General features: G+C 44.6%; 1 protein-coding gene across 2 annotated transcripts in view; it reads right to left on the bottom strand.

Annotated features, from left to right (window-relative positions):
• Window positions 1-12,780, bottom strand: part of MON2 (MON2 homolog, regulator of endosome-to-Golgi trafficking) — a 230,655-nt gene extending 217,875 nt beyond the window's left edge. For both annotated transcript variants that reach the window (XM_073620251.1, XM_073620252.1), the window contains exon 1: window positions 12,443-12,780. In XM_073620251.1, the coding sequence (XP_073476352.1) occupies window positions 12,443-12,556 (114 nt within the window). In that variant the 5' untranslated portion in view covers window positions 12,557-12,780. The remainder of the gene's footprint in view (window positions 1-12,442) is intronic.
• Between the last annotated feature and the right edge of the window lie 235 nt (window positions 12,781-13,015).

Raw genomic sequence — 13,015 nt, 5'->3', positions numbered from 1 at the left:
AACATGCCATGGGAATATGTGAAATTACACCCCAAAATGCATTCTGTTGCTTCTCCTGAGTACGGGGATACCACATGTGTGAGACTTTTTGGGAGCCTAGCCGCGTACGGGACCCCGAAAACCAAGCACCGCCTTCAGGCTTTCTAAGGGCGTAAATTTTTGATTTCACTCTTCACTGCCTATCACAGTTTCGGAGGCCATGGAATGCCCAGATGGCACAAACCCCCCCAAATGACCCCATTTTGGAAAATAGACACCCAAAGCTATTTGCTGAGAGGTATAGTGAGTATTTTGCAGACCTCACTTTTTGTCACAAACTTTTGAAATTTGAAAAAAGAAAAAAAAAATATGTTTTTTTTGTCTTTCTTCATTTTCAAAAACAAATGAGAGCTGCAAAATACTCACCATGCCTCTCAGCAAATAGCTTGGGGTGTCTACTTTCCAAAATGGGGTCATTTTGGGGGGTTTTGTGCTATCTTGGCATTTTATGGCCTTCAAAACTGTAATGGGTAGTGAGGAGTGAAATCAAAAATTAACGCTCTTAGAAATCCTGAAGGCGGTGATTGGATTTTGTGGCCCCGTATGAAGCTAGGCACCCAAAAAGTGCCACTCATGTGGTATCCCCATACTCAGGAGAAGCAGCAGAATGTATTTTGGGGTGTAATTCCACATATGCCCATGGCATGTTTGAGCAATATATCATTTAGTGACAACTTTGTGCAAAAAAAAAAAAAAAATTGTCACTTTCCCACAACTTGTGTCAAAAAATACAATATTCCATGGACTCAACATGCCTCTCAGCAAATAGCTTGGGGTGTCTACTTTCCAAAATGGGGTCATTTGGGGGGGTTTTGTGCCATCTGGGCATTTTATGGCCTTCAAAAATGTGATAGGTAGTGAGGAGTGAAATCACAACTTTACGCCCTTAGAAATCCTGAAGGCGGTGATTGGTTTTCGGGGCCCCGTACGCGGCTAGGCTCCCAAAAAGTCCCACACATGTGGTATCCCCGTACTCAGGAGAAGCAGCAGAATGTATTTTGGGGTGCAATTCCACATATGCCCATGGCCTGTGTGAGCAATATATCATTTAGTGACAACTTTGTGCAAAAAAAAAAAAAATTGTTACTTTCCTGCAACTTGTGTCAAAAAATAAAATATTCCATGGACTCAACATGCCTCTCAGCAAATAGCTTGGGGTGTCTACTTTCCAAAATGGGGTCATTTGGGGGGGTTTTGTGCCATCTTGGCATTTTATGGCCTTCAAAACTGTGATAGGTAGTGAGGAGTGAAATCAAAAATTTATGCCCTTAGAAATCCTGAAGGCGGTGCTTGGTTTTCGGGGCTCCGTACGCGGCTAGGCTCCCAAAAAGTCCCACACATGTGGTATCCCCGTACTCAGGAGAAGCAGCAGAATGTATTTTGGGGTGCAATTCCACATATGCGCATGGCCTGTGTGAGCAATATATCATTTAGTGACAACTTTTTGTAATTTTTTTTTTTTTTTTGTCATTATTCAATCACTTGGGACAAAAAAAAATAAATATTCAATGGGTTCAACATGCCTCTCAGCAATTTCCTTGGGGTGTCTACTTTCCAAAATGGGGTCATTTGTGGGGGTTTTGTACTGCCCTGCCATTTTTGCACCTCATGAAATGACATAGGCAGTCATAAAATAAAAGCTGTGTAAATTCCAGAAAATGTACCCTAGTTTGTAGACGCTATAACTTTTGCGCAAACCAATAAATATACGCTTATTGACATTTTTTTTTACCAAAGACATGTGGCCGAATACATTTTGGCCTAAATGTATGACTAAAATTGAGTTTATTGGATTTTTTTTATAACAAAAAGTAGAAAATATCATTTTTTTTCAAAATTTTCGGTCTTTTTCCGTTTATAGCGCAAAAAATAAAAACGGCAGAGGTGATCAAATACCATCAAAAGAAAGCTCTATTTGTGGGAAGAAAAGGACGCAAATTTCGTTTGGGTACAGCATTGCATGACCGCGCAATTAGCAGTTAAAGCGACGCAGTGCCGAATTGTAAAAAGTGCTCTGGTCAGGAAGGGGGTAAAACCTTCCGGGGCTGAAGTGGTTAAGGACTGGAAGGATTTGGCTTCTTAATGACCAGGCGATACGACACTGTCGCTTTAACTGACAATTGCGCGGTCCTACAATGTTGTACCCAAACAAAATTGATGTCCTTTCTTCCCCCCACAAATAGAGCTTTCATTTGGTGGTATTTGATCACCTCTGCGGTTTTTATTTTTTGCACTATAAACAAAAAAAAGTGACAATTTTTTTTTTTTTTTTTTTTTGGATATGTATTATAGCAAAAAGTAAAAAAATTGTGTTTTTTTTTTTTTTTTCAAAAAAAAAAAAAAAAAAAAAAAACACAATTTTTTTTACTTTTTGCTATAATACATATCCAAAAAAAAAAAAAAATGTCATTAGTTTAGGCCAATATGTATTCTTTTAAATATTTTTGGTAAAAAAAAATTAATTGCAATAAGCGTATATTGATTGATTTGCATAAAAGTTATAGTAGCTCCAGCGTCGTGCTGCGGGTGAGTGCGCCCGATCGATCTTAAAGCGTCCGCCGTATACCTACACCGATTCGCCCAGGAGAGCCAACCTGCCGCAGTATAATGACGGTGGCTGGACCTTAAGGGGGATAATAATTTAGCATTATTTAGCATGAAATGAAGCTTCGTTATGTAGCATGATGCTGTATATTCTGCAATATTTACTTTTTTTGTAAACTCATTCAATGAATCCAAGCTCTGCAAGCGGAGATAACATGCACCGCATTGATGCATTCAGACAATTTCACAGTAACCATGAGATAAAACAAAATTCAGGAATATTCATTGATCCCATTGTTTTGCAAACCTATGTAAACTACAAACTGTATGATTGAATTGGTTCTGACATCACAGTTTTACTAACCCGACAGCTTATTATTCTAAATAGAAAACCTTCATTTTGTTTGCAAATATTAAAGATTCTAACCACCAGCAAGAATAAGTCCTTACATTTAAAGAGCACCTGTCATTTCAGATCCATTATGACACTGCCTGTTAGCGGGCATCCACTCATCTGCTGCCAACACGTCTCTCACCTTGTTGTGTCACTGCTGCATCACCAGCCGTCCCATTAAAGTGAATGGGATTGTCGGTGAGTCAACAGCGGGTCAGAGCAGGAGCCACTGCGGGGCAGAGATGACAATTGCTCTTTAAAAATATGATTTAAATCATGATTTAAATCTAATCCACTCTGTCCAATAGCATCTAACGTATGTTGAAGTGACCTCCCAATAAATTGTTAATTACCCATTGTAACATCACTTAAAAGGCTAGCTAACAGATCTTAAAGATCATTTACGCTAGGTTTACACATATGGTGTGTCAGTTGCCCCTCTGAAAAGCAAACTGCAGTGGATCACTTTTCAGAAGTGTTTAACAGGCTGTGAGGCGGCAGACATGTCGCCTCCTCGCTGCCTGTTTTAACCTTGAGGGTGACTCCTTCCTGTGCTGTAATGCATTCAACATTGAAAAGGGGACCAGCGGGCTGGCGGGACAAGTAAGCAAAAGGAATCTAGGAATGCTTCAATGCATTCAACATTGTTGCAAGGCAGCTGTGCCGTGGCCCCTGCCAAACATGATAAGGAGGATCATTTCTGTCAGGGTTGCAAAGCATCTGGACACATGGCATGTGTACACTGCTGTTCTGGATCAAGCACCTGTTTATACTGTCCAAACTCCCCCTCTTCCTCCTTCAATGCAAAGGTTAATGAGCACTTAAAGTGGTTCTAAAGGCTGAAGGTTTGTTACCATCATGCATTCTATACCCACCCCCATAATCTGCCAAGCATGATCTCCATCCAGCAATGTGCACAAGAGCAGCAGCTCTCTGAGGTCTCTGCCTCCTCATTGGCTGAGATGCTGGCTGTTAATCATAGCCAGTGAGGAAGGAGTGGGGGTGGGGGCAAGCTGCACCCTGTGTGTCTCATAGACAAACAGAGGCAGCTCGGGAGCAAGCAGGCACCAGTGCCCCTATATCAAGCAGCTTACTATGGGGACACTCGGCAAGAGGGAGGGGCCAGTAGCACCAGTGAGGGACCCAAGAAGAGGAGGATCTGGGCTGCTCTGTGTAAAACCACTGCACAGAGCGGGTAAGTATAACATATTTGTTAGTAAAAAAAAAAAAAAAGAAAAAAAAGAGAGTCTTTACAAACCCTTTAAGAAACTGGAATCAGTAGGGCTCCCCTCCCTAAACCCTTGATGCCCAAGCTTTGGTACTTGATGTGTAGCCCTCAGGAGCCAGTGTTTTCCTTGCGCAGGTCTATTGAAGGAAATCTATAAAGAGCTGCCTTCTAGTTTTGAGACAAGGTTTATTTATTTCACGCTAGCTATCCATTCCCTCATACATTTTTATGCATTTGTTTTAGAATGGATTTGAAGAGAGGACCGTCAGTAATGTTAATGGGGCTATAAAGGATGCAAAAGTGAGAGCACTGATCTTTAAAAGGATCATAACAACAGTGATCTCTAACATCTTCTGGGTCTATTTCATGTAGATAGTAAAATGTGTAAAATGGTGTTGGTTGAAGAGGAACTGCACTCCTGAAGCACAAAAAAAGAACGCAGAAGACAAATGACTTGTCAACAGTATTGTCTGTGGTCTCCAAGCTGCTGATCTTTTCCCATTATCATGCCTTTCTCTGCACTGTTTCTCTGGGTGGAGGTGGCCATCTTGGTAGAGACAGAGCCTTTGCTTCCCTACATCAGAGCCCCTGGCAAGAACAACAGTGAGCAGCACAGTGGTGACATCACCAAATCTTCCAACACTAACAGTCAGAGGCAGCAGTGCTTTAAAGAGAAGCATGGGAATGTTTTTTCAAACTTGAATCAAACTTAGCTGGATGTAGTATCGGTCCGATGCCGCATCTGTCCCCTGTCGGCTCTAAAACTGAGAACTGAGCGATCGGCGGTGTTTGATTGTTTGGTTCTCAGAGCTCAGAGAGCTGGTGACTGTCAGGCAACGGCTCTCTGCTCTGCCCCCAGCACTCCAGTGAGTGCTGGGCTGTGGAGGGGGTGGGAGCATCTGGCTCAGGCTCTCAGTGACTCCATGAGAGGCTGAGCGAGGTACCATTCCAGGCATGTGGGCGGATCCCAACCATATGGTCACCATCATTCCCGAGCCTGGACCGGTTCTGTGACATCAGCCATCTGAAAATGGGTCACAGGGGTGTAGAAGGAACAGCACTCCTGTGATCCATAGGAGGAGTACAACCAAATGAGCTTTGGCTGTCCTACTCCTTTAATCTCAAACCACAGAAGTACAGGATACAAAGAAGTGTATTGTCTCCCTCACACCATAGCACTGCTATTTTCAGGAGGAATTCCAGACCAAAAAAGTACATGTTTCAGGGCACTGCTTAAGTGTAATTATTTTTATTTTTTTATATATTGTTAAAGGCTAAGTTCACCTTTGGAACATCTTACATATTCCACCTGTATTTAATAATTGTTTAAAAAGGCTACTCTGACATCTCAGGCTGGGTGAAAATGAACATCTAAGGACGCATCAATGACATGTCCGCAGTCAATAATACTGTTCATGTCAAGTGTGTGCTAACATTTTTAAAGAAACCATCCATGACCTGTACAGGGAGACACACCTCACAAGCTGCCATCTGTAACTATATGAAACAATGCTTCAAACTGGAAAGACAAGAGGGACTGCCACTGGAACACAATAAACATATCATGGAAAGCTGTACACCGGAGACAATCGCTATCTACATATTTTTTGTACATCCTCACAGGTATTTTTGGATTAGATTACTTTGCAGTGCAATATCCTACTGGGCATGGCAGAGATTTGCAACTCCAGCCATCAACGTTTTTCTACATTACAATTTTACAAGAACCCAATCAATATGGGATGACTCTGGCTCTACAGCCGCCACCATCCTGGTTTTGGGTGTTCCAGTAAGAACTCACCTTTACTCTAATTGGGTGCAACAGCGGATCCATCCACCTTCACAGATTCTGTAACCGAAAATTACTTTGAAACTGCTCTGATCCTTAAAGTGTTTGTAAAGTCTCATTTTCTTAATAATAAAAAAAAATAACAAACATATTATACTTACCTGCCCTGTTGCAGTGGTTTTGCACAGAATAGCCCAGATCCTCCTCTTCTGAGCTACTGGCCCCTCCCTCCTGTTGAGTGCCCCCACAGCAAGCAGACTGCTATGGGGGCACCCGGGCCGAGCTGCAGCTCCGTGTCCATTCCATTCAGACACAGAGCCTGCCATTCGGCCCCATCCCCTCTCTCTCCTGATTGGCTAACTGACTTTGATTGACAGTCACAGGAGCCAATGGTGCCGCTGCTGTGTCTCAGCCAATCGGGGGGGGAGCGTTCCGGATGGCTGAGGGACTCGTGGACATTGCTGGGCAGAGATGGGGCTCAGAGCTAAGTATTAGGGGGGTGCTAGGGTGGCTGCTACACAAAGAAGGCTTTTTATCCTAATGCATTAAGATAAAGAAAACCTTCTGACTTTACAACTCCTTAAAAAAAAAAGAGAACCAGTTGGCTTTTACAAGGTTACAAACATTTATTATAATTCTTCACGATTACCCGGACCTATTTATATTTACACCCTAAGGACTCAAATGGGCAGCCAGTGGGCGATAAAAGCAGGTAGTTGAGCGTTGATTTACCACCCCCCGACTGCCCACCTACACATGGATGTGCAGCTGCTTGGGGCTGTATATGTGGCAGAAAAACCCTGTCACGTTCACTGGGCAGTACCGCTACCAAATGTGGCCCATTCAAGCGAATAGGGCCACACTGCAAACACATGCAATGCACCCTGTTGTGGTGCGCTGGTTCAACCTTTTCAGAGTTAAAACAGGCAGTGGGAAGAGGACATCTCAGACACCCTCAGTGGTGTACTTTTCAGAGGGAAAAGGGGTTGCCGCATATATGAATAAACCCTTAGCAAATGTCAATAATCAGTTAGATGTCCTCCAGCTTCGAAGTAACTATAATAGAATCACACACAGAATCCGGTAATTGTTTACATCGCACCAAAGAGTAATGATTTAGTCACAGGTTAAACATGAGGTCTAAAGGTGGCCATACATGGATTGAAAGTCGGCCAATTCAGCAGGAACTGGTCAAATTCTGATCCGTGTGTAGTCCTGTCTGTTCAACAGAAGCCAGTCATTAGACCAGCTGCAGACGAACGATGTGGCAGGAAAACCAGCACTTGATCAGCTCATGCAGTGCTCAGGACAGCGCTACCAATAGGCGAACTAGGCAGGTGCCTAGGGGCGCAGCCCCAGCCACTGGTTATCATGGAGAGTCCTAGTTTGGTGGTGGAGAGAGAGGCACAGCAAACAACAGGGTCCTCTGGGTGCAGGCATCTATCTTCTCGCAGTGGGCGGGAGACCATGGGGAAGCTGAACAGTGAAGGCAGCTAGGTCTGAGAGCCCGGGAGGGAGAAGAGCGCCACTGCCTCCTTGACCCCTGAAAAAAATCAAGCAGCAGCTGGTGCAGCATCCACTGCACGGGAGCTCCTCCCAGAGCCTGGACTCCTTCTCTGACCTACTCTCCGTTCCAACATCAATAGTGACAGCAGCCCGGAGCCTCGGAGGACAGGCTGACAGGCTTGCAGGAGGCGCATACAGGGATCCGCTGGAAGGAGCAAAGAACCCCCTGGATCAATAAGAACGAGCCCTGCCCGCTGCTGGCCTGCAACTAAGACGTTCACCAGGCTCTGTCTATTCATCCAGGAGACAGCTCAAGTGGTTTCAATGTGGCCGTATAGAGCTCTGTGGCTGTGCTGTCAGGAGGTGGTTGTTCAGTCCTCTGACCAGTAGGGGCAGTGTGTCGGTGGTGTGCAGACAGTCAGGTGGACAGATGAAGTGCAATCTGTAGTTGGGTCCTTTGTGGCTGTGTGCAGCGGACAGGTATGGGGAGAATCTGTATATAGAGGAGATGAATGCTGTGTTATCAGGAGGTCCCATAGTATCTTGGCAGGGTACCAGGTAGTCCGACTGGGAGCACCTCAAAAAGGAAGGCCTGGCACTCCCCACAACAGGCCCAGGATGTGAGCCAATTGTCATGGCTCCGCATTCAGGACAAACAGAGACTAAGTGGGGCACACCGCTAGACCCCTTCTGGGCATGACGCAGCGCTGATCTATGTATTCTGACAGTGGGGGGAGTCCTGATGTCAAAAGACACAGCATGGAGGATTTCCCCATCCACCTTGAATGTTTGAATGGAGAAATCGTCTGGTTGCACGAAACAATGGAGTAATGTATGGCTGGCTTTAGGTCAGCTTTACACATATCAAAATTCAGCCAGTTCAGCAGGGACTGGCTGAATTTTGACATATGTATGGGCAGGCTGATTGTACAAAAGTTAATCCATCGATCAACTTGGGTACAACCAGCTTGTCAGATTTTTTTTACATGGGATTACTGCTGGATGCTATAGCTGCTAGCAGTAATCACTGTGTTTTTCCATCTGGGAAGGCTCCCAGCGCCACTGTGGTGATGGGGGGAATTGAGGGATTTTCATTCCTTCCACCCATGGTGTGGGTGTAAATTGGGCTTTACTGTAAAAGATTAAATACTTAGAAGGCTTTGCTCCAATTTGCACAGCATTACCACAGCTTCCCAATTTCAGGAAATTATGTACAGCACCCTGCTGGCCACTCCCAACACCCATGATCTGTCTGCATTACATAGAGAAGTACAGAGACCCTGTGATAATGTGTGTAAAATATGGTATGTACGGAAAGTGGAAAGGTTTTATTTAACAATTTCATTAGCATGTTGGTGAGGGGGCAATGCAAAAATCTAAGCACATTAAAGGTTAGCTTTAAAGTCGTTGTAAACCTCAGTCATGAAATCTGTGTTTACTCTCTCCAAAGCTCTAAGTGTCATTTCTCTCTGGTGCTTCATTCCTCTGTTATCAGCATGAGTCACTTCTGAGAAGTTTTCCAGACACATGAGATACATTGGTGTTTGGAGGGGAGAGCTCAGCACATAGCTTGTCTATTCACAACACAGGTCTTCTGCTGTGTGGAGGGGGTGTGTGCCTTTTCCTCCAATCAACTCTCATACACTGTGACTTTTAAGGACTTTTAACACTTTTCTCCCCTTTGAAGGGGTGTAGAGAAGAGAGGGCTGCAGATAAACAAGTAAAACCTGTGTAGGAGGATTTGTTTTATCTCTGTATCATTTGAGGCTGTTCACGTCACTGGGTATATGTGAGGGTTTACATCCACTTTAAGGCATTGCAAGTCAGCCTTCTCTGATACTTTCACTGCCCTCTATATGGAAACTGATAAGCAGTTACTCCATAGCACGGCAATAAAACTCAGTGGTAAAAATGTGGTTCACATATGTGAACTCTATGTCTATATGTCTATGCTCTTACCTCCTGCAGAACTAGAGGCTATTAACCTTTTATGGGTTCCTTCATTTGTCCTTACTTATCTTGAAGTGATAATATCTATTTCAAAAGGACAAAGGTATTTTTAAACATTTTATTGATTTTTTTTTTTTTTTTTTTTTTTTTTTTTAAATGCTAAAAAAAAGAAAAATGAACGAAAATAAATAAATGTATTGTCAAAACTAGCTGAGGAGAGATGGGGGTGCAAGGAGTTTTGCTGTAGCCAACAATAAAGCCCAACTCCAACCAGAACTTTGTTTTGTTTCAGACAAAACATGGAAGAACTATATCCCCGATATATATTTTTTTTTTACTGATGTCTGTGCCCCTGGGTGTAATGGTGTGGGGGGGGTATTTTTTTGGCACACTTTGGGCCCTTTAGTACCAACTGAGCATCATTTAAACACCACATCCTACCTGAGTATTGCTGACCATGTCCATCCCTTTATGACTACAATGTACCCATCTGCTGATGGCTACTTCCAGCAGGATAATGCACCATGTCACAAAGCTCAAATCATCTCATACTGCTTTCTTGAGCATAACGATGAGTTCACTGTACTCCAATGGCCTCCACAGTCACCAGATCTCAATCCAGTAGAGCACCTTTGGGATGTCGTGGAATGGGAGATTTGCATCATGGATGTACAATGGACAAATCTACAGCAACCGCGTGATGCTATCATGTCAATATGGACCAAAATCTCTGAGGAATGTTTCCAACACCTTGTTGAATCTATGTCATGAAGAATTAAGGCAGTTCTTAAGGCAAAAGGGGGTCCAACCTGGTACTAGCAAGGTGTATGTAATAAATTGGCCGGTGAGTGTATCTGTTACCTCTGCTTAGAAAACATCACAGTGGAGCAGATCCCAACCAGGACTGTCTGTTCCTATGATGCAGTGGGTTCTTTCCCTGCTCTCCTCAAGCACAACATCATCGCTACATCTTCTGATGACTGCCTGTCTGCTATGTCTAAGCTCTGGCCGTAGACCCACAAAGATAAATTCCTGCTGGCAGCATGACCTAGTGGGCAGAATAAGTGGGCACCAACCCTTGTCAGAGCGAGGAAAAGCCACTGATCTGCATATTTACAGGAGAGGATGACTAGGAATATAATATAATTCACTCAGTAGAAAAGTAAAATTTAAACAAATAAAAAAAGGAATATCTGCTGCTCAGAACAGATGGATAACTGCTGGACTGCAAGAAGAGCACATCAGATCTCCTGAATCTTGTCTGGCCATACATGGTACCATCACACTGGACAGATTAAACGGGGGGATTGGGGAATTCCAGGCTCTTATGATGGGAGGAGATAAATGGTACAGTCAAAGCTCCTGGGGTCTATCACAATACTATAACAAATGACAGACGAGGGGGGGTCCAGGAATATAGGACACAGACACAAATCTGTCAGATCTCAACACAGGACAGACAGGGAGGCTCTAGGTTGCTATGATGGGACGACATGTATGACAAAGACGTGGTTCTCTGTGAGATCATACATGGTGCCATCACACAGGACAGAGAGGGGGGTCCAGACTGCTAAGAAGGGAGGACATATAGGACACAGACATTGCTCTGTCAGATCTCCTGAGGTCATATATCACACCAGAACATAAGACAGACAGGGGGTCCAAGCTGCTATGAAGAGGGACATGAATCTTTGTCAGATCTCCTCAGGTCATACATGACACAAGAACATGGGACAGATTGGGGAGTCCAGGTTGCTAGAGTATAATATGAAGGGGCGGTATATAGCACACAGACATTGATCTGTCAGATCAATTTATGTCATACTTGGTGCCATCACAGAGGGGTCCAGGATGCTATTAAGGGGGACATATAGGACACTGACATGGATGTCAGATCTCCTGAGGTCATACATGCTGTCATCACCCAGGACACATTGGTGAACTCCAGGCTGCTATGATGGAGGACGTGTATGACACAGACATGGAGATGTCAGATCTCCTGAGATCATACATAACAACAGAACATGGGACAGATTGGAGGGAGTCCTGGCTGCTATGATGGAGGACATGTTTGATGACACAGACATGGAGCTGTCAGATTTCCTGAGGTCATACATGGTACCATCACACACCGGCAGCAATGATGGGGGACGTGTATGACACAGACAAGGAGCTGTCAGATCTCCTGAGAACATACATGATTCTAAAACATTGGGCGGATTGGGGGAGTCTTGGCTGCTATGATGGAGGACATGTATGACACAGACATGAAGCTGTCAGATCTCCTGAGGTCATACACGGAACCATCACACGCAGGCTACTATGATGGAGGACATAGACATGGATCTGTCAGATCTCCTGAGGTCATACACGGAACCATCACACGCAGGCTACTATGATGGAGGACATAGACATGGATCTGTCAGATCTCCTGAGGTCATACATGATACCAGAACATGGGACAGATTGGGGGAGTCAATACATGATACCAGAACATGGGACAGATTGGGGGAGTCAATACATAATACCAGAACATGGGACAGATTGGGGGAGTCAATACATGATACCAGAACATGGGACAGATTGGGGGAGTCAATACATAATACCAGAACATGGGACAGATTGGGGGAGTCAATACATAATACCAGAACATGGGACAGATTGGGGGAGTCAATACATGATACCAGAACATGGGACAGATTGGGGGAGTCAATACATGATACCATCACATAGGACAGATTGGGGGAGTCAATACATGATACCATCACACACAGGCTGCTATGATGGGGACATGTATGACACAGACATGAAGCCGTCAGATTTCTAGAGAAAATACATGGTGCCATCAAACACAGGCTGCTAAAGTGGAGTACATGAATGACACAGACATGGAGCTGTCAGATCTCCTTGGTCATACATGATACCCTCACACACTGATATAATCCAGGTTGCTGTGATGGATGACATGTAGTAGACTGTACACACACACTACCTCTTTGACAGGAGGGAACTTCTTCTTGCACTCCATGGACAGGCCCCTTAGGTCACTCTGCATGTTCTCCAGCAGCTTCTTGATGGCCTCGGGGCTGCTGGTGTTGGAAGCCATGTCTCCGGCTCACGATGCCGGCCTCCACCCGAACAGAAGTGAAACTACGAAGTGCAGCAGACAGAGAGCAGGTCTCCGCTCAGCCCTCCCGTCCTCCTATAACATGGCCCCGGCTCGGTGCAGAGCTGTCAGCCCCTCCACTCGGCCATCAGTCCGACTCCCACAATTCCCTGCTCTCCGCACTGACACGTAACAGCCGCTTCCGTAAACACAGGAGGTGAGCCGGGCCGAGCATGCGCACATCAGCCGGGTGACATGGCCAGAGAAGAGCTGCCTGTCATCCGGTTAGGAGAGGAATGCTTCATACTATACTATAGAGCCCGTGTTACTAGAACATTAAAGCCTATCACGGGAAAGAGTCTAAAACTTTGTCATCATTTTATTCCTGACTCCCTGGGGAGTTGTACCCTCACTTCCTGTGACACCAGGACCAGAGATGCAGGAGTGCGTGTCACAGAC

The sequence above is a fragment of the Aquarana catesbeiana genome, linkage group LG03 (genome assembly GCF_042186555.1).
Source record: "Aquarana catesbeiana isolate 2022-GZ linkage group LG03, ASM4218655v1, whole genome shotgun sequence".
NCBI lineage: Eukaryota > Metazoa > Chordata > Amphibia > Anura > Ranidae > Aquarana > Aquarana catesbeiana.
Note: the sequence above shows the minus strand (reverse complement) of the source record. Positions and strands in the feature narration are given on the sequence as shown.